Source organism: Bos grunniens, chromosome 10 (genome assembly GCF_055505025.1).
Source record: "Bos grunniens cultivar Pamir isolate PY7600 chromosome 10, Bosgru_T2T1.0, whole genome shotgun sequence".
In the NCBI taxonomy this organism is placed as follows: domain Eukaryota; kingdom Metazoa; phylum Chordata; class Mammalia; order Artiodactyla; family Bovidae; genus Bos; species Bos grunniens.
The window spans coordinates 23,642,445-23,665,174 of NC_141174.1; the positions used below are offsets into that span (position 1 = coordinate 23,642,445).

Here is a 22,730-nt window from a genome sequence, read left to right on the forward strand (position 1 = left end):
TACCTTATCAGCTTTTTCCCCTTTTTATTACATTTGAAGGGAAAAAAGCTAACAGCCCTCACTCAGAAAGTGATAAGGCAAATAGCTACCCCCTCAGTTGAATCTGTACTCTGACCCAGAGAAATCACTCTTTTCTTGTATTCAAGAGCAAATTTGTTTGAAGCTTTCATTCCACTTTCCAAGCCTGCTCTCTGCAGCTGCATAAAAGATGAGACATGGGAATGAAAGAAAACTAGATTGGAGCCAAAAAGCAATACTGTCCGTACGCAAACTCACTCAAAGAGCAGCAAGGCTTCTATACATCCCTTCTCACTTTTGCCATCCTAGCAGAACCCTAGCCAAAAGGAGGAGGCGATGTACTATATCTGTCCAATCCTGTTGAAAACGACTTCCCATGTATAATCAAGGAAAGGATAAGTTCACCGGATGCACCTCCCTGCCTCCCCCACCCATCACCCAACACCCTCCCCCGACTCCCATCCCTAGTCTTGACACAGCCCAAGGTGGTGTCAGATCAACCTTTAGCTCTAAACTACATGGAATGAGGCAAGATCAAGGGAATGACTGGAAAGATGTTCACAGGTCATCATCATTTTAAGATGCCCATGGAGTAAGAGAATGGCAGAGACACTGCAGCAGTAAGCAGAATTTACTTCATCTGTCTTACCCCATGCACCATCAAGGCAGAATCTTCCCCTCCCAAAAGGCTGACTGTGCAGTAGACTTTCAGAAAGCCTGGCAGTGCATTAGCCTCCATGCAAAGGTGTCAGGTAAACATAACCCCAGCAATCTACTCAGGCCAACAGTGAAGTGCACAATTGAAAAAGTTCATTCTCAAAATCAAGGGCTTCCCAGGTGGCTCAAACAGTAAAGAATCTGCCTGCAATGCAAATGACCTGGGTTCAATCCTTGGGTCGGGAAGATCCCCTGGTGAAGGGAATGGCAAACCACTTCAGTATTCTTGCCTGGGAAAGCCCATGGACAGAGGAGCCTGAAGGGCTACAGTTCATGGGGTTGCAAAGGGTCCGACACGACTGAGTGACTAACACACACATGCACTGTCAAGATCAAACTCTGCTGGGATTAGAAGGGCATTCTCAAGGATTTTTACTCAGATGTCATAATAGCTCCATGTTATTTTTAATGCTGTTCTTTGGATTTTGCCCCACACAGAATTCCCAAGTCACAAGAGGATCATGAACAATGTCCAGATGTATAAAATGCAAAAATACCTCCCTCCTACTTGTGGATTCCAAGATAAACACCACAAGAAGCACGTGTGACTAAACTCAGGGTCCATTCCAAATTAAATACTGCATCATGTGCACAGTGCAGGGCTTAAAAAACAAAACTGCACAAATATTCTACACGGTTCATAAGCCTGACTTGGGCAAGCGCATGACCACATTGTAAGAAGGAAACGTGAATTGGAGAGTAGGGGTAAAGGGTGAGAAAAGTCTCAGGCATGACCTTTCCCAGAAAATTGGTGCTATTTTCAGCCAACACTTGTATGATACAGGACACAGATGAAAGAAGAAATAGTATTTTTCTTTGTTTTCTTTTTACTGATGGCTCTCAATTCTAAAGCCACCCAGCAAATAGGAAAACCCTACAAATACTTCAAAATCCCTAGCTAAGTCATGCACAAACATCATTAAATATACACACACACGTACACACACATGCACAGAGGTAATGAATACTTAAACGTCTAGCCAGCCAGTCCAGACAGAATCCTTTTGACTTATAAACTGGGTTCTACACAGAGTCCATGGAACCTTAGGGAGCACAGAAATAGGGCATTCAGGTCATATGAAAAAAAATCTACATTATTTTTATTATATTTCAAAAACTAAAAGTAAAAAAAAAAAAGGATGAGTGGATGAATAGATACTGTTCAGAGAAAGTCTGGCTGAGTTCAGTCTTTCTCCCATTTTATCCTAGGTAAATGCTTCTAATGAATTAAGATTGGGAAATGTTTACTAAAATATCTTGATTTTTTTAAACTTATATACCATTTAATAGATATAAAAGAATATGTATACTATGTAGGTTACTGAACCATAATGATAAAATATATACTCATGAACCCATCACCCAATTTATGAATCAGAATATTCCCAATCCCAGTGAAGTTACACATCGGCCCTTCTTGAATTCCATTCTTCTGTCTCCCTCCCGAAGATCATCAATATTCTGAGTAATGCATTTATTTTATTCTTGCCTCTTATAAAATAATTTTTACTACAACTGATGGCATGTTCTGATGTATTTGCTAATCCCTCTTTGTGCATGCTTCCACAATGGGGAGGGAAGAAAAAGTAAAGTCCTTCAAGTGTTAGTCACTCAGTCGTGTCCAGCTCTTTACAACCCCATGAACTGTGTAGCTCACCAGGCTCCTCTGTACATGGAATTCTCCAGGCAAGAATACCAGAGTGGGTAGTCATTCCGTTCTCCAAGGGATCTTTCTGACCCAGAGTTCTAACAGAGTTCTAACCATGGGGTCTCCTGCATGGTAAGGCAGATTCTTAACCATCTAAGCCACCAGGGAAGCCATTACCTCAATGTATTTTTTAAAGAAGTATCTTTTTGCCTATCTTCCCCCAAATTTAAGTACCTCATGACCAGAAATTATGTCTCTAACTTACCAGTACCTAACAAAGTTATGGGCATAGAATAAGTGCTAAATACTTATTTTTCAATTCATCTTTCACATCAGAGCCCCAATGTCTTAAATGTTCCACAGTAGAGCTGGTCAGCAACAATAAAGATTGCTTCTTTAATCATTGCCTTTCTCCTATGACAGACCTCTAGGAACCAAGGACCAAGTTCATCAGTTATCTTCCTAGACTCTGAATCAATATATAATAACAGTCACTACATGACCTCATCACACACTAGATAAAATCTTAGGTGGTACTGAAATTATCAAATGAGACAATTCATCTACTAGAGTCATACAGTGATGACTCCTTACTTGGAGAGCACATTATCACACACAAAAGTTTAATATATATTTGAGCTACACTTAACCAGACATGCCAATAAGACATGGAGGTGTCAACTGTTTTTTACTTAAAGACAGCATTGTCTACAAAGCAAACCAAACTGATAGAGAAGTCCCCACTATTTGACAGCAAAGAGTTTCACAATCACCTTAAACATTACTAACTGAACACAAGTGTCTTTGAGGCTGTGTTCTTAAGGATAAACCTACAACTTCAATTACGTGGCCATTATGCAAAACGGTTGATTACAAATTTGTCCATCAGCCGAGAACAGCAAAAGTAGACAGTTTACGCCATTCTGGATTCAAAATTTTATTGTGCAATCTCTCCTAAAAGTATGTTAGAGAACTTCTCTGACATTTCTTTATTCTGAACAAAGCATAGATTAAGAAGAAAGAAATATCTCTCTGGGTATAAAAAGGAGTCAGGAGAGAATGTGCCAGAAGAACTTAGGCCAGTCATAAGACATCAATCTAAAGGATCTTTCTAAAGAGACAACTGTACTGTTATTCCGAAAGACTTAACAATTTACACTTTAGAAAGAAAAGTTTAGGGAACTGTTCACACAAGTGCACCTATAATCTGGAATTAGTGCTATTATTAAAAAAAAACTAAAATTAAAAAAAAAATTTTAAGTACTGCAGCATATGCCAGGCTACTTTACCAAACCCAAACCTTTTCACATTAATACAGCTGAGAAGTCTTGGTCAAGAATCCATAACAGTTTTGATAGGTCATTCCAGGAAAAAGTTTCGGGACATTGAACATCATTCCCAGAAGACTCTTAGTATTCTTTTTCAAACACTCCATGAAAAAAAGAAGAAAAAAAAATCACTCATCTGTACCTATCACTTGCTATATATGACCATTTCTTAATTTGTCTCAGTTGAGTTTAAACCATCTTCACTGTTACCACTACACTTTGATATCAAGCTAAAGGTGTGGTGAGGGCACCAAGACTGTTCTTGACCACAGGATGAGACTCCGCCAAAAAGATGTGCAAGTGGTCACAACCACCTCACTGTGTCACTCCATGTCCATGTTCATCAGAGCAGTTCACTCGCCCATGGCTAGTAGAAAACCTTGACACAGACATTATATTTTCTCCTCATATCTCCCCTTCATCATCTAAATTAGGTGTTTGGTAGCCCAAGGGCAACTCTCACTGAACCCACAGTCAAAGAAAGATAACAGCTTGCAGCACTATGATATTGATCAACTGTGAGGATATTGCTCTGATAATGATTTGACTAGAGCTGAACTACTGCCATCCCTGATGGAACCAGTTGGCCCTTTGTTGCTTTTTGTTTTTAGCTGTATCTCTAAAAGCATACACTGCCTGAACCACAAAAGAGGGAAATAATTATTCTCTTCTCACAGTCACACAGAGTGACTGTTAACTAGGAATGGGTTTCTTTGTGGGGGGTGATGAAAATGTTTTGGCATTAGATAGTGGTGACAGTTGCACAAATTTGTGAATATGCTAAAAAAAAAAGTCTTATCTACTTTAAAAGGGTGAGTTGTATGATATGTGAATTATATCTCAATAAAGCTGTTTTAAAAAATGTGTTATTTGAAGGCTTTCTGTAATGTGTTCTTTATAAAACAACAAGCATTTTTGAGGCCTATAATGATACATCTATTTCATGATGTGCATTATTGAATAGTAAAGCTCTCGCATTCAGTAGATGTTGATCTACTGTCACTGACTTCTGGGGGACTAGAATTCACCCACTGTGAAATCTGTCTTCCTGTCTTTTACTCCTCAACTCAACCTTGACAACTTCAATGCACATCTTTGTAAGACAAAGTCCTCAGCAGGCCATAGAGCCTGAAATATTAATAATAGGTGCCATCAGTCCCTATTATATTAGAAATATAGAGAACTACAGCTGGGCTATTTACCTATGGTGAAGCAACAGAATCCAACATTAAAATTTGAGTTGGATTGACAAATCCATCTCTATCTGATGAAGGATGCATCATTTGGTTATCTCTGAAAGTGTACTCTAATCTTATACTTCAAGTCTACACACTCATACATATGAAAAGTGTTAAAGAAAGGGCTTTCTGGCATATTCAAAAAACACCTCTTGTAGAAGGGAGCCCTATTAGGAATCTATTGTTTACCAAGTTCACTACCGAATACGATTTACTCACCCTTTCAACCAAAATTTGTTGAGCACTCACACCTGCCAAACATTGGGATTACATAAATGAGTTAAATTAGACACATAGTCTACCATAAAAGAACTCACCACTATGGAGACACACAGAATGCCTTGTAAACAGGCAATGGCAGCAGTGTGCTACAGCTGAGGAGGGAATACTGGGCTGTTGGGAGAGTGCTCAAGGTCAGAAGCCTGAATTCTGGAATGAGCCAGGAAGGCTGCAGACTCAAATCAGGAGCTGGCTGCTGAGGGCCCTCTCTGAACCCATCATTTATTCAACACACTTGGATACCTCCACACTCCCTCACCTGTTAATAACAGCCCAGTAATGAACTACATGCTCTGAATTTCTGAAGAATTAGACCTCAAGCAGCTAATTTTCAAAATACTTTTATCAGAAAAATTTCTTTGAAATTCTAGAAAAGGTTTTCTCCAGTAGGGGAATGAAACAGAGGATATGAAACAAACAAAACTAAAATTTTAAAGTATTCTTTTCCATATTATTTAACATACTCCACAAAGAAAGGGTCAAGATTTTAAGTTCAGATTTTTTAAGCTCCCTTTACCTTTATAAACTCTCGGAGAGTAGGGAGAACATCTTGTTAACCATGGTATCCTCAGGTGACTCTCCTTAAATGAGAGTCAAATGAATAAACACAGAAATAAATCAGCAACAAGCGGCATAGGAGCCATTTTCCTGAGGTAATTACTGATGGTATTTGACAACCTCCTTCACAGTATACCTGTTTACTTTCTCCTCTTCTCTCTTCTTGCCCTTCGACTTCTTTTCTCGCTATTGTCATCTCTTCCTTTCTTCTTCTCTCTCTTATTTTAAATGTGTCTTAGGACTGGCACCAACTCTTCTGACTGGCCACTGCTTTGCTGCACTAACCCCAGTGGTAGCAAAGGAGGACCTGCATTTTCTAATTACAAAGCACCCCCTAGTGGTCTAAGCTCCCTTTATCCAGAGGAACCACATAATAAAACTGGAAAACCTGAAAGTTAACCAAGAAATGGGTGTCCCCGGTGGTTCAGTGGTAAAGAATCTGATTACCAAGCAGGAGACCGGGTTCTGGGTCGGGAAGATCCCCTGAAGAAGGAAATAGCAACCCACTCCAGTATTCTCGCCAGAGAAATCCCACAGACAGAGGACCCTGGTGGGCTACAGTCCATGGGATTGCAAAAGAGTTGGACACTGAGCGACCAAATAACAACAACTAAGAAATACCAATGAATTGCAGTTCTTCTGTTTGTGCCAGTTAGGTCTTCTAGCAGCACCAGATACATTAAACCAGACCTCCTCTGAGGATTCTGACTTGTCAGGTCAAGGGTGAACTTTAGAGGTTTTCTTGTTCTGCTTTGCTTTAACTTTCTACCTGATTCTTATGATCACATAAATTTGAGAAACACTGTCCTAGGACGAAATAATTAAATCTCTGAGTACGGCAGGCCTGCTCTATGAGATGGAGCTCATGTATTTCCCAGGTCCTTCCTCTTAATCTACGCCACAAACAAACAAAAAGTTTGCCATTTCCACAAATAGTACTGCATCTCCATATCTGTCTTCTTAATCCATACTTTTCTTGGGATGATTTTCTCTCTTTACTCATTTGGTAAATATAATTTAAAGTACTTCTAACCCTCTATTTGGGCTTCCCAGATGGCGCTAGTGGTAAAGAACCCACCTGACAATGAAGGAGACATAAGAGACATGGGTTCTATCCCTGGGTCGGGAAGGTCCCTGGAGAAGGGCATGGCAACCCACTGCAGTATTCTCGCCTGGAGAATCCAATGGACAGAGGAGCCTGGCAGGCTACAGTCCATAGGGTCACAAAGAGTCAGACACGACTGAAGCAACTTAGCACAACACATCAACAACCCTCTATTTTATTACATTTACTTGTTTATAAATTAATTTCTTTAGGACTAAGAATTATCAGAGAGCAGGAATAATGTCCTAACTTTTCCTGTGTTCCCAGCAGATTAACTGATGTTCCCAGGTCATATATTACAGATGACCATATTCTATAGGAACTTAACTACCATAAAATCTTACATAGTATTAGAACTTTAAAATAATAAACTTCATTTTGATTATCTTTTTCTCCCCTTGCAATTTTTCTTTATATACTCACTCTATACATCTGTACAGTATATATATTAACTGTTGCTATTCAGTTGGTCATTCATGTGTGACTCTTCACAACCCCATGGATTGCAGCAGTGAGTGAGAAATTAGATAAGACATAAATATCATTCCATATTTATATTGAGAAATACTTATGTGACACAAAACCACTATATCTTCTATTATAGCCAAAGCTTACCAAAAAATGCAAAGTCTAAGCCAAAGAGTAAAATTTGAATTTGCTTGCAATCAATCTCCAACTATAAAATAACTTTATAGTGAAGAATTCCACACACACAAAAGGTCACTATTATATTGGGAGAACTTCTTATATCTTATAGGCAGAAGTCACTGGGGTGTAAGTTATCTTGGGAGGATAAAATAAATTATTATATAAAAAATTCAGTTGCTTTTTATACCTAAATTGACAACTGAAAGTTTTTTCTCTTGTACTATTCCACACCCATTGTAAAAACAAGACATTCTTACAAACATATAGTGTCATACATACAAAAATAAAAACTGATAAATGATTATAAATATACATACATATATTTTAAATTCTTTCAACTAGTAATAAGCAATAGTTTCCCCCGCCCACCCCCTGAAAGAGAAAAAGACTTTCTTTCCTAGACTGTGGAATGATTTTTCAGCTAGTCCAACAGTCAGCTTCAAGCTGTTGGTTTGACAGTTCAATTACAGATGCTGAAGGAGCTAAATACTAGACTTCTAAACCCACATTCCAACTATGGGTGGTCTAGGAGAAGGGTACTAAGCTTTCCAAACCTTCACAGACTACGTAATTACCTCCTTCCTTGTGCATATGCCATACTGCAGTGTAAGTTGCTTTAAGCTGGGAACAGTTGATCCCCTAGCTCTCTGAAAGACCTATGAATCTCCTTCAGAAAAGTCAAACACATCAAATGTCAGTTCAATCTTCTTCTTAGAGACACGTTCCCCGGGTCTTACATCCTTCTGCCCTAACTGTATTTACCTTAAACTCTAGACTTGCTATTCAGCTGTTATCCTGGACTTTATTTCATCATCATTCTAGGAATTTCCTTTATGTCTCTCTACTGTTATATCCTATTTTCCTAATAGCTTCCCAAGGAAGGATGTATTAGGAGATAAATTTTCTGAGACCTTGCACATTGGAAAATATTGTCACCTTATCCTTATAACTAACTGTTTGGCTGGACATAGAAATCTATGTTTGATCATTTTCCCTCAGAACCTTAAAGGTACTAATCCATTGTCTACTTGCATCCTGCATTACTTTTGAAAAGTCTGACAATCTGCTAATTTCTAATCCTTTCTTTATGACTTGCTGCTTCTCTCTGCTGTTCTAAAATGTCTTGGTACTATATTTCTTCCCACCCCACTCAACCCCCTATTCTTAGTGCTGAGCACTTTCAATAGGAATTCTTGTCCTTCAGTTCTGGAATTCTTTCTTGTCCTGTTTCACTCATAATTTCTTTTTTTCATTTTCTTTGGTCTGTGTCTCTAAGAGTCCCATTAGGAAGGAGTTAGACCTCCTACATGGATTCTCTATGACTTTCGCATCCCTCTGACTTTTATTTTCTCAGCCTTTCATTTCCTCAGCCTTTCAAACTATTATTTATCATTTTGCTATTATATTCAATGAGCCCTTTTCCCCTGAATATCTGGTTTTGCAACTTGTTATGAAATGGTATGGACCGAACAGAAGCAGAAGATATTAAGAGGTGGCAAGAATACACAAAAGAACTGTACAAAAAAGATCTTCACGACCCAGATAATCACGATGGTGTGATCACTCACCTAGAGCCAGACATCCTGGAATGTGAAGTCAAGTGGGCCTTAGGAAGCATCACTCCAAACAAAGCTAGTGGAGGTGATGGAATTCCAGTTGAGCTATTTCAAATCCTGAAAGATGATGCTGTAAAAGTGCTGCACTCAATATGTCAGCAAATTTGGAAAACTCAGCAGTGTCCCAAAGAAAGGCAATGCCAAAGAATGCTCAAACTATCACACAGTTGCACTCATCTCACACGTTAGTAAAGTAATGCTCAAAATTCTCCAAGCCAGGCTTCAGCAATATGCAAACCATGAACTTCCAGATGTTCAAGCTGGTTTTAGAAAAGGCAGAGGAACCAGAGATCAAATTGCCAACATCTGCTGGATCATCTAAAAAGCAAGAGAGTTCCAGAAAAACATCTATTTCTGCTTTATTGACTATGCCAAAGCCTTTGATGGTGTGGATCACAGCAAACTGTGGAAAATTCTGAAAGAGATGGGAATACCAGACTACCTGATCTGCCTCTTGAGAAACCTGTATGCAGGTCAGGAAGCAACAGTTAGAACTGGACATGGAACAACAGACTGGTTCCAAATAGGAAAACCAGTACGTCAAGGCTGTATATTGTCACCCTGCTTATTTAACTTATATGCAGAGTACATCATGAGAAATGCTGGGCTGGAAGAAGCACAAGCTGGAATCAAGACTGCCGGGAGAAATATCAATAACCTCAGATATGCAGATGACACCACCCTTATGGCAGAAAGTGAAGAGGAACTAAAAAGCCTCTTGATGAAAGTGAAAGAGGAGAGTGGAAAAAGTTGGCTTAAAGCTCAACATTCAGAAAACTAAGATCATGGCATCCAGTCCCATCACTTCATGGCAAATAGATGGGGAAACAGTGGAAACAGTGGCTGACTTTATTTTGGGGGGCTCCAAAATCACTGCAGATGGTGACTGCAGCCATGAAATTAAAAGACGCTTACTCCATGGAGGGAAAGTTATGACCAACCTAGACAACATTAAAAAGCAGAGACATTACTTTGCCAACAAAGGTCCGTCTAGTCAAGGCTATGGTTTTTCCTGTGGTCACGTATGGATGTGAGAGTTGGACTGTGAAGAAGGCTGAGCGCCGAAGAATTGATGCTTTTGAACTGTGGTGTTGGAGAAGACTCTTGAGAGTCCCTTGGACTGCAAGGAGATCCAACCATCCATCCTAAAGGAGATGAGTCCTGGGTGTTCACTGGAAGGACTGATGTTGAGGCTGAAACTCCAATACTTTGGCCACCTGATGCGAAGAGCTGACTCATTTGAAAAAAACCCTGATGCTAGGAAAGATTGAAGGCAGGAGAAGGAGACGACAGAGGATGAGATGGTTGGATGGCATTATTGACTCAATGGACATGAGTTTGGGTAAACTCCAGGAATTGGTGATGGACAGGGAGGCCTGGCGTGCTGCGGTTCATGGGATCACAAAGATTCGGACATAACTGAGTGACCGAACTGAACTGATTCTTGTTTCATGTAGCAAAATATTCTCTGATCTCATACAGATAATTATGTCAGGCACTGTGCTAAGTGACTTATATTCACCATACTGAATCACCACAAGCAACCTGTGCGTATATGTTCTTATGCCTATGTGGATGCCCAACAGACATCTCAAACTCAATATATATATATACAGAACTGAACTCCTGATCTTTTCCCTAAAACTCACCCTACCCACAGTCTTCCTCTTGTCACCTAACAATTCCTCCATCCAGTTCTTCAGGCCAAAAGCCTTGGTTCCTCTTCTTGTCTCACACAACATAGCTTAACCATCAGAAAATTCTGTTGGCTGAGCCTACAAAATGTATACAGAATTCAGCCATTCTCACCATCTTCAGTGTTACTACTGTGTCACCATCAACTCTCACCGACGTTACAATGAAAGCCTCCTAACAATTCTGTTTTTTTAACCCCCGACAATTTGTTCTCAAGGCAGAGAGTGTCTTTTAAAACTTCACTGAAAACTTCAAACATCACCTTCTCAGTGACGCCAATCCTGATTACCCTACTTCTGCACCCACTCTCTTCCCTAATCCATTTCTCCATGATCTTGCTCTTCTCTTTCCTTTCTTACAGCAATTATGATTTTTGAACACCTAATTTCTCTTTCTTGCTTCTCCCCACCATTAGAACATAAGCCGCAGAAAGGAAGAGACCTCTATTGTTTTGTTTATTGATGCATTAACTGGAAGAGTAGTTAATAACAAACATGTCGGATGAATAAATGAATAACTTTCATATATAAGAGAAGTGAGGCCTAAGACGATCAACTTGTCTAAGGATACACATTCAAAACATGAAAAACCGGGTTAAAATCCATGCTGGCCTGGTGCCAAAGTCCACATGTTTAAGTTAGACTGCCCCCTGTCCATGTCTATGATTAAAATGAGGTGAATCCTCCACAGACTTCCAGGCTTTGCAAGTTTTTTTCTTACATTTCTAACAAAGGAGAATATATAACTCTTTGTTTAAATTCTGAAGGAGAGTGTTTATGCAAATATGTGAGGCTGCAGAGGTGATGGCATTTAACTCAATAAAAGCCAGTAGATTAAGCAAGACTGGAAAATTCCTTTAGTCCTTCAGCTACCTAGATGGGAACAAGGCTGCCAGAGAAACATCTTAGTAGGAATCTCTGACCCCTTGTAGGATATGTAGTGCTTTCTCCCACTTGTACTTACTAGCAAGGCATGCCTTTGCGGTACATACGATATGACTGTATCCAGGATTTTCCGATCTGTATTCCAAAGATTTACTTTAAACACATGCTATTCTGTATTTTAACTGGACTATTTAAAAGCTTTTGGCTGCTTCCGCTATTCCTATTCAAATATCTAAATTGCATATTCTCCATAAATAAGAGGAAAACAAGCCTCAGGCTCCAAAAGGAAATATTACTTTTTTGTATTGGCAGCCCTAGAAAGGAAAGATAGAGACTTATACATATTGTTACTTTAGATGACACTAAAAAAAAGAACCAATACTGCGGTCAAGTATGCCATATGATAAATATTCTGTGTTATGTAAGAATGACACATTTCATCCCCTAGAGTCAAGAAGAAAGCTGGGAGGAGGCCTTCTATTCATCTCTGGCAGCAGATCTGGGAGACAGGACTAAAGCTGCAGAAAAACAGAACCGTGATGCTTATCTTCACATTCACTACTTACCTGATATCATTTCCCTCCAGCAAGGGTGAAAGAATCCAATAAAGCTAGAGGAATCAGTTCTGGAAGAAAAACAGTAAGCTATTGCCAAAGGAAGGAAGGAAGCAAGCAGTGAGGAGTCTATGTCCAAAGAATTCATTCAGGCATATTCCCTTTCTCCAAATTACTGCAACTTTTTCATTCACTACTAAACTCGAGTCCATCGAATAAACTTTACTCAGTTATTGCAGCAAACAGCTGCTGCTTTTTTGCCTGACTGGCACCTAACCCTCCCTTCTTCTACTACAATAAATACACCCCATTTCTTCTGGAAAACTACCCCTCCAGTCTCTCAGACCATGTTTTTTGGGGAGGAAACTGCATCCCCATGAGGAGTGGAGTGTGCCATTGGGGTCCGGCAGGAACCACAAACCCTGCTGCCACTGTGGGCATATGATGGGGGTAGTCCAGCCAGAGTGAACTCCAAGGACTTGTACAGGAGCTACAAAGAGGTGAAGACATAAATCTAAATCTCTTCTGCCAAAAGCAGACCCTGAGGATGAGGGTAACACTAACAAAAGTAGAACAGAAAGATCAAGAGAAAGAAGACTGAGTTCTGATAAAATCATTTGAGCCTTTGGATTAAATCTCACTTGAAGCTAGACAATGTGTATGTGTGTGCACACTGTAAATATATGTGTGTGTGCATATATATAAATATATATATATTCTAATATAAGGCACTCGATAAACATTTATGATTGCCTTATGGAGCGATCTGGAAAAACTGGAAGTTCAAAAACAAGGCAAAGCTCCATTTTCAGGGTTACAGTCATATAAGTATTTTATTTACTCAAGCTACCAGCAAAATCCAAGAATATAATAGAGGCAGAGTGACAATAATATTTCTAGAATTATTTCTACTATCTTAATGTGCAGACATTCAGTCTTTGATTAATTAACCAAGTGAACAGTGAGATGTGTTGTTATTAAAAACAGCATTCTCTTTCCCATTGAGCAGTTTTACTGATCATTCCAAAGCCTTTTGCTTTCTCACTTACTTCCTTCTTTTGTCCATTTCAACTTCATTTCCTCTCTCTACTTAGATCTTCCCAGCACTAAGTTAGAAATTCTAGCAGTCTTACTATATCAAAATAAAAGCATTATTCATTAACTTGATAAAATAATACATATCTCAGTCCTAAAGCCAACATCTTACTTAATAAACACTAGAGATGCATGATCAAATGCAAGGCAAGGATGTCCACTATCTCCACTACTATTCAACACTGGACTGAAAGTATTAGCCAATGAAATGGGCAAGAAGCTTATAAATTGGAAAATAAAATAAAATTAAACAACTATTTTCAAATGACCTAGAAGGGAACATGGAAAATCTTAGTAAATTAATAAGATAAACTAATTAAAATAATAAAAGAATTTAATAAGGTAGCAAGACATAAAATTAAAATATAAAAAACAATAGCCTTCATATGAAAGCATACTAAATAGTTAAAGGATATGGTGGACAAGAAAATTTTCCTTAATATAACAACAAATAAGATAAAATGCTTACAAACAGATTAACAAGAAATGTGCAAAACTTATATGACGGAAACTTTAAGACACTTGACAGGCACAAAAATAGACTTGAACAAATGAAAAGATATCTGGTGTTCTTGGACAGGATAACTAAACATCATAAAATTTTAAGTTCTCCTTGAATTAACTTCTAAATTTAATACAATGCTAATAAAAATACTAATAATCTTTTTTGGGGAGCTAGACAACTTGGAAAAATAAACAAGTAAAGATATCCAGGAAAACACTAAAAAAGAAAAGCTATGAGAGGGAACTGCTGCTGCTGCTAAGTCGTTCAGTCGTGTCCGACTCTGTGCGACCTTATAGACGGCAGCCCACCAGGCTCTACTGTCCTTGGGATTCTCCAGGCAAGAACACTGGAGTGGGTTGCCATTTCCTTCTCCAATGCAGGAAAGCGAAAAGTGAAAGGGAAGTCGCTCAGTCGTGTCCAACTCTTCACGACTCCATGGACTGCAGCCCACCAGGCTCCTCCGTCCATGGGATTTTCCAGGCAACAGTGCTGGAGTAGGGTGCCATTGCCTTCTCCGATGAGAGGGAACTATCCCTACCAAAATTAGAACATAAAACAAAATATCTATAATTAAAACATGAGGTATCAGCACACAAATAGACTATGAAAGAGACTCTGAAATCAGAGCCAAATACATATAGAAACTTAGTAATAATAAAGATGGTATCTCAAATCACTACAACTAAGGTAAATTTTAGAAAGAAAGAAAAAGAGAGAGAAAGAAAGGAAGAAAGAAAAATGATGGAACAACTGTTTAGCCATTTGGAAAAAGATAAAACTAGATCCCTACAACAAATTATTTACACAAATCCCAAAAGATCAGAGATTAAAAAGTAAAAAATGAAACGAGAGTCGATTCTTGGCATTCATGGCATTCATGGCAATGTTCTACAAAGTTTCTGCAAACATTGAATTCACAAATACTGAATGATTATTCCTAGGGCAAACAAAGGGTCAGGTTCCTGCAAGCCTCTGATAATAATTTCATCAACTGATCAACACATAACTTATTTTATGTGTTTTTGTTCAGAGACACCTTATTCAATGTATGTTGTTGAGTCATAAACATTGAACACACCACCACAGCACTATAACTCATACCTAAATGAAGCTTATCTAATACACTTATTTTCTCCCTAACAGACATCACAGTATTTATGTGGTTAAGAAATGAAGTTCTGTAGACACAAATTCAGCACCATACTTTGGGGTCAAACAGTAAAATCACCAACAAAAAGCACAAAAATATGAAAAGGACACTGTTTACAATGCGAGCGCTGAAAGAAGGCAGAGCATCGCCTTGTACGAACTCAGCTGGGCCCATGATCACTGGCTGACTCGGATTTGTGCCAGTTTGCAAATATCTGTACATGACTACAAGAGCACCACAAGTATTGACCTGGGGTTACAAATACATTTTAGTACAAATACAGAATCTGCAATGAAGATCACCTATATGTACACACTTCAAGAAAATACAAGTGGCTTCCCCTCTAACCTCACTATAGGAAAAGGCTTTCTAACCATGACTTAAATTCTAGATACATTTGAAAGAAAATATGTTTGACTACATAAGAATAAAAAACTTATGCATGGCAAAAAATGTGCAAAAGTCAAAAGAAAACAAATGGAAAAAATATATGTAAAATATGTAAGTATATGTAAAATATGTCACAGATAAAGGGCTAATAATCACTAACAAAATTTTAAAAATCTTAAAATTAAAGGAAAAAAGTCCAAAAACGCCAAATAAATATGTGCAAAAAAATCAATAATTTACACAAAAAGATATAAAAAATGGCCTTTAAACCTAAGAAAAGATGTTCACCTTTTCTCATAATAATAGTAATGGTTTACAGACAACTGAATTTTTTAAAATCCATAAATTCATGCTTATAAAAACAAACAGATAAACAAACAGAAAAGAAAACTTGCTCCTTCCAGTAGAAATCCCATTAACAAATATAAATAAAATGATAATATTAGAAAATCTGTGCAATATTTTCCATTATGACCATTGACAGGACACTAACAAAGAAAACTCATAAGTGAATACTTAATTTAGAAGTGTTAACATTATTGCTCAATAAACAAATTCCCTGTAAAAATCTATTAAAAAAAAAAAAAAGAAAATCACCATTTGACAGCCATCATAGTGGTAACCGATTCAGGCAAGAAGCAACAGTGCATGTTAAAACAGTGAAAGCTTGAGGGGGAACAGAACATATTTACAGCTTCAAAGCTAACCCCTCATAAGACGCTTAAATTTCAAAGGGGACAATAGTAACTTTATAGTAGGAAACCTGAAAGATATTTCCTAAACAAGGTGATTGAGTTAATACCAAAAGCAATGGGACAAATCAATATCATTTACCTTCTGTTGTGATACACAGAATACACATCACTTCTGTGGTATTCTTGTCAGAAAGAGCATTTCTTTTTTTTCTTTAATTAATTTATTTTTTATTGAAGGATAATTGCTTTACAGAATTTTGCTGTTTTCTGTCAAATCTCAGCATGAATCAGCCAAAGGTATACATATATCCCCTCCCAGAAAGAGTATTTCTCACATCTAATCATATGAAAACTCAGACTGAAGGAGATTTTACTATTTAGGTGCATACTTAGTGGTGGCTCAGACAGTAAAGCGTCTGCCTACAATGCAGGAGACCCAGGTTCGATCCCTAGATCGGGAAGATCCCCTGGAGAAGGAAATGGAAACCCACTCCAGTACTCTTGCCTGGAAAATCTCGTGGACTGAGGAGCCTGGTAGGCTACAGTCCATGGGGTCGCAAAGAGTCAGACACGACTGAGAGACTTCACTTTCACTTTCACTTTAGTAAAAAGACATGCATACTTAGGTAAAGAGGCATCAAATATACGTAAAGGAACAAAACACACATAATCAATCATACTTAACCTTTCAGTCAAACCTCATCCGTCAATGATTATGGTTTCAGTTCAGTTCAGTTCAGTCGCTCAGTCGTGTCCGACTCTTTGCAACCCCATGAATCGCAGCACGCCAGGCCTCCCTGTCCATCACCAACTCCCGGAGTTCACCCAGACTCACGTCCATCGAGTCAGTGATGCCATCCAGCCATCTCATCCTCTGTCGTCCTCTTCTCCTCCTGCCCCCAATCCCTCCCAGCATCAGAGTCTTTTCCAATGAGTCAACTTTTCGCATGAGGTGGCCAAAGTACTGGAGTTTCAGCTTTAGCATCTTTCCTTCCAAAGAAATCCCAGGGCTGGTCTCCTTCAGAATGGACTGGTTGGATCTCCTTGCAGTCCAAGGGACTCTCAAGAGTCTTCTCCAACACCACAGTTCAAAAGCATCAATTCTTCGGCACTCAGCCTTCTTCACAGTCCAACTCTCACATCCATACATGACCACAGGAAAAACCATAGCCTTGACTAGACGAACCTTTGTTGGCAAAGTAATGTCTCTGCTTTTGAATATGCTATCTAGGTTGGTCATAACTTTCCTTCCAAGGAGTAAGCGTCTTTTAATTTCATGGCTGCAGTCACCATCTGCAGTGATTTTGGAGCCCCAAAAAATAAAGTCTGACACTGTTTCCACTGTTTCACCATCTATTTCCCAGGGAGTGTGGGGGGAGTCACAAAATGATGAGCTTCTATTTCTATCATTTTTTTTTCCATACTTATTAGCTGGAATTCTTCTGTAAAGGGCTACTTGACCTTCCTGAAGTATAAGCTAATCCAGAGGATTAGCTATACAAATCTTAATTAGTATTAAGTGTGAATTAATTAAATGCTGAATTTCTTCCTTTAAATGGCCAATTTTCAGACTAGAATTAGTGCCCTAGTTTCTTCAGTGGTCTCAGTGAGGTGTTGGGTAATTCTCCTTTTGTCATTATGATATAGATCATTTTATATTAAATATGTTTCAATCAATTGTGTAGGGGTTTTTGTTCTGCTTTGTTTTTGAGACTCAAATCTTCTCTGTGGCCAGTAGGAGCCACTAATGCATTTGAAGTTCAGTTTTAGATACAAAGAATCTGAAGAGCTTATGAGACATCCAAGAAGACATACCTACCTGGCAATTCGATTGGTTCTGAAACAGGAGACAAAAAACAAACAACAAAATACTGAAGCAGTGTAATTCTTATTCCTAACTATGGTTTTGGAGAAGACTCTTGAGAGTCTCCCAGACTGCAAGGATATCAAACCAGTCAATCCTAAAGGAAATCAATCTTGAATATTCATTGGAAGGACTGATGCTGAAGCTCCAATACTTTGGCCACCTGATGGGAAGAGCTGACTCACTGGAAAAGATCCTGAAGAGCTGACTCACTGGAAAAGATCCTGAAGCTGGGCAAGATTGAAGGCAGGAGGAGAAGGGGACGACAGAGGATGAGATGGTTGGATGGCATCACCGACTCGATAGACCTGAGTTTGAGCAAGCTCCAGGAGATGGTGAAGGACAGGGAAGCCTGGCGTGCTGCAGTCCATGGGGTCGCAAAGAGTCGGACACGACTGAGCCACTGAACAACAACAAAAACAAGGCATCGTAACCACCTTACAGATATGCCTGAGAGGATTTTTCAATAGAAATTAAGATTTTAAAATTAACATATTCACTAAACATTTGATTTATCTGGTGGGTTTCTTTTTCTTTTCTTCTATTTCTAGTATGATGATTAGTATACCCCAGTCTCTTAAACAAGGTTCCTACCTTCAATGAGCTTAGTAGGAAAGACACCATAACTGTTCATCTTACATGCCAGGTGCAAATGCAGGTCAAGACAAATATATCACAGAATAAAATTAGTGTTACAGTAATAGAAACAAGGGATTCTATCCAGCTCAAGTCATCTTAAAAGAATCATTTGAGTCAGAATCAAAAGTTGATTTTGATAAATAACAGGGAGGAAAGTATGCCAGGGAATTGGAGGAAAGGTGTGGGGTGTGTGATAGAGAGCCAGTTCTGGAAAGACCATATCAGGAGTGCTGAAAACAAAGGAAAATGCAAGGTGATACGGGGCCAAGGTGAAAAGATTATATATAAGAATAGAACTATCTAAAAGAACTTTCTACAGAGTGGATATGTTCTATATCTGTGCTGATCAATATAGCAGTCACCAGTCACATGCAGCCACTGAGACCAAAGAAGTGAATTTTCAGTTTTATGTATTTAATTTCAAATGAATAGACACCTGGAGCTACTGCTTACCATACTAGACAACACACTATTAGAATAAAAACTCAGAACAGGTATTTGTTTCTGTTGAATAAATGAATGAACAAGAGAATACATGCTTAAATGTACACTCAAGTGAATATTCCAAAGGGTATATAGTATATTAGAAAATCGTGGGGAAGGAAATGGCAACCCACTCCAGTGTTCTTGCCTGGAGAATCCCAGGGACGGCAGAGCCTGGTGGGCTGCCGTCTATGGGGTCGCACAGAGTCAGACACAACTGAGGCGACTTAGCAGCAGCAGCATGTGCTCTAGACATGCAGGCTCAGTAATTGCTGCACACAGGCTCAGTGCTTTGGTATACAGGCTTAGTTGCTCCACAGCAGGTAAAATCTTCCTGGATCAGGGATCGAACTCACCATATCCCATGCATTAGCAAGCAGACTTGTAACCACTGACCACTAGGGAAGTCCTTGAGAAATCTTTTTACAAATCCTTTACCCATTTAAAAATTTGAGATACTTATCTTTTTATTTTTTATTGTAAGATTTCTTTCTGTAGTCTAGATACAAGTTCTTTATCAGATATACATTTTGCTAACATTTTCTCCCATTCTGTGGGTTGTCTTTTCATTTTCTTAATGATGTCCTTTGAAGCACAACTGTGATGAGGTCCAACTCACCTAATGTTTTTTGTCACTTGTATTTTTGATGTTTTATCTAGGAAGCCTTTGCCTAACCCAAGGTTGCAAAGGTTTACCTCCTATATTTTGTTCCAAGAGTTTTATTGTTTTAGCTCTTATATTTAGGTCTATGTTCTATTTTGAATTGATTTTGTGTATAATATAAGAAAAGCAGCCAAAAAAAAGAAAAGAAAATCGTATCTTAGGAAAATGTGATACACAAAATTGGAAAAGTAGGTTAGGGACAGATTATAGATGACTTTGAATGCAAACTTAGAGTTTGAACTATATTTGCAACATAATTTTAAAAATCAGTGACATTTTCTTAGAAAGGGAAGCATAATATTTGTTTTAGGATAAGTAAGCTAGCAGTGGTGAGCAGTATGTACTGACAAGACAAAATCTGGAAGAAAAGATAGGTGGGTAACCTAGGTCAGAGATTCTTAAACTTTTTTGGTTTCAAGATCCTGTATTAGTTTTCTAGGCTATCGTAACAAAAGTACCACAGATGAGTGGCTTAACACAGAGAGAGGTATTCTGTCACAATTCTGGAGGCTAGGAGTCTGAAATCAAGGTACCGGCAGGGCCACACTCCCTTTGAAGGTTCTGAGGGAGAAACCTTCTTTGCCACTTGCTAGCCTTGGTGCTTCTGGTAATCTCCGGTGTTCCTTGGCTTATAGCTACATCACTCCAATCTCTGCCTCTGTCTTCACAGGGCATTCTTCTCTATACATCTCCTCTGCATCTCTATATTCAAATCTCCTCCTTCCTGCTCTTATAAAGACACCAGTAATTAGATTTAGGGCCTGTGGTAATCCACCATGACCTCATTTTAACTTGAATACATCTGCCAAGATCCTGTCTCCAAATAAAGGATCAGGGATTATGACATGAATATATCTTTTGGGGGAACATTCAACTCACTTACAGGCCCCTTAACACTCTTTAAAAATGATTGCGGTTCCCAAAGAGTTTTTTCATATGTTGAACCAGACGTGGAACAACAGACTGGTTCCAAATTGGGAAAGGAGTACATCAAGGCTATATACTGTCACCCTGCTTATTTAACTTACATGCAGAGTATATCATGCGAAACGCCAGGCTGGATGAAGCACAAGCTGGAATCAAGACTTCCGGGAGAAATATCAATAACCTCAGATATGCAGGTGACACCACACTTATGGCAAAAAGTGAAGAGGAATTAAAGAGCCTCTTGTTGAAAGTCAAAGAGGAGAGTAAAACAGCTGGCTTAAAGCTCAACATTCAAAAAACTAAGATCATGGGATCTGGTCTCATCACTTCATGGCAAACAGATGGGGGAAACAATGGAAACAATTACAGACTTTATCATCTTGGGCTCCATTACTGCAGATGGTGATTGCAACCATGAAATTAAAAGACACTTGCTCCTTGAAAGAAAAGCTATGACCAACCTAGACAGCGTATTGAAAAGCAGAGACATTACTTTGCCGACAAAGGTCCATATAGTCAAAGCTATTGTTTTTCCAGTAGTCATGTATGGATGTTAGAGTTAGATCATAGAGAGCTGAGTGCCAAAGAATTGACGCTTCTGAGCTATGGTATTGGAGAAGACTCTTGAGAGTCCCTTGGACTGCAAGGAGATCCAACCAATCAATCCTAAAGAAAATCAGTCCTGAATATGCATTGGAAGGACTGATGCTGAAGCTGAAGCTCCAATACTTTGGCCACCTGATGCAAAGAGCTGACTCACTGGAAAAGATCCTGATGCTGGGAAAGACTGAAGGCAGGAGGGGAAGGGGATGACAGAGGATGAGACGGTTGGATGGCATCACCAACTCGATGGACATGAGCTTGAGCAAGCTCCGAGAGTTGGTGATGGACAGGGAAGCCTCACGGCCTGCAGTCCACGGGGTCGCAAAGAGTCAGACAACTGAACAACTGAACTGACTGACCATGTTAGATATTGATATCTACCATATTAGAAATAAAAATTAAGTGCTTAAGTACTTTTCTACTCATTTATTTTGTTGTAGTTTGTATTCAGTCGCTAAGTTGTGTCTGACTCTTTGTGACCCCGTGAACTGCAGCATGCCAGGTTTCCCTGTCCTTCACTATCTCCTTGAGTTTGCTCATTTAAGACAGAAATGGAAAAAAAAAAAAAAACTCATTGCACTTTAACACATTTTTATGAACAATAAATGTATTTTCCAAAAAAAATTGTGAGAAGAATGGCACTGTTTTATATGTCTGTAAATCACAATCAAAGATGGCTAGATTCTCACATCTACTTCTGCAGTCTTATCATGTATAGTTTTGGTTGAGGTATCTGAAGATAATCTGGCCTCAGATATGTAGCTGGAAAAAGAAGTGTTTCAGTAGCTTTTATGGGTAACTATAGATAGTCTTCCTTGACAGTACATCAAAACTCAACAAATGGTCGTTTTTTAAAGACAAAAGCACAATGAGATATCACCTCACCTGCCAGATGACTATCATCATAAAGAACACAAATAACAAATGTTGAAGAGGAGGTAGAGAAATGGACAGTTGCTTTGCTACTTGAACTATTATCAGTGAACTCTTGAGGCTCTGTTACATTAAAATCCATTGTTCTACTTTGCACTTTGAATGATTTTATAATATCATGCATTGGTCATGTGGAATACACTGGCTATCTTTCTAATAGCAACACATTTCAAACACCATCGACTTCATCCGAAAAGTCTTCAAGTACTGGGAAGTTTTTTTCACATTTTCATTTTTGCTTGAAAGCTTAAACTTTATCACAAGCAATGGTAAAATTCTTTTTGCTCATTTGGGGAAAACTTCTGCCCAATATCAAAATCTTAAATAACCTCAGTCTGTCTATCAGTATTTTTTTTAATGGTGTTCCATGAAAAAAAAAAAGTTTAGCGCAATTCAAACAACTGCAAAAGTGCCAGTCCTTGAGACAACCACTGTACATCAGAATGCACAATGTGCAGTCAAATAGTCATAATAAACATGTACTCAAGGGGCAA

At 38.7% G+C, this 22,730-nt stretch overlaps 1 protein-coding gene across 31 annotated transcripts in view; it reads right to left on the bottom strand.

Moving 5' to 3' along the window:
• RAD51B (RAD51 paralog B) overlaps positions 1-22,730 on the bottom strand; it is a 738,822-nt gene that overhangs the window by 642,854 nt on the left and 73,238 nt on the right. For 2 of the 31 annotated variants that reach the window (XM_086320110.1, XM_086320112.1), the window contains exon 8: positions 13,094-14,422. The exons of the other annotated variants lie outside the window; for them this stretch is intronic. In XM_086320110.1, coding sequence (XP_086176236.1) covers positions 14,417-14,422 — 6 coding nt within the window. In that variant the 3' untranslated portion in view covers positions 13,094-14,416. Of the gene's footprint in view, positions 1-13,093; positions 14,423-22,730 lie in introns of those variants that run through there. 31 annotated transcript variants of the gene reach the window in all.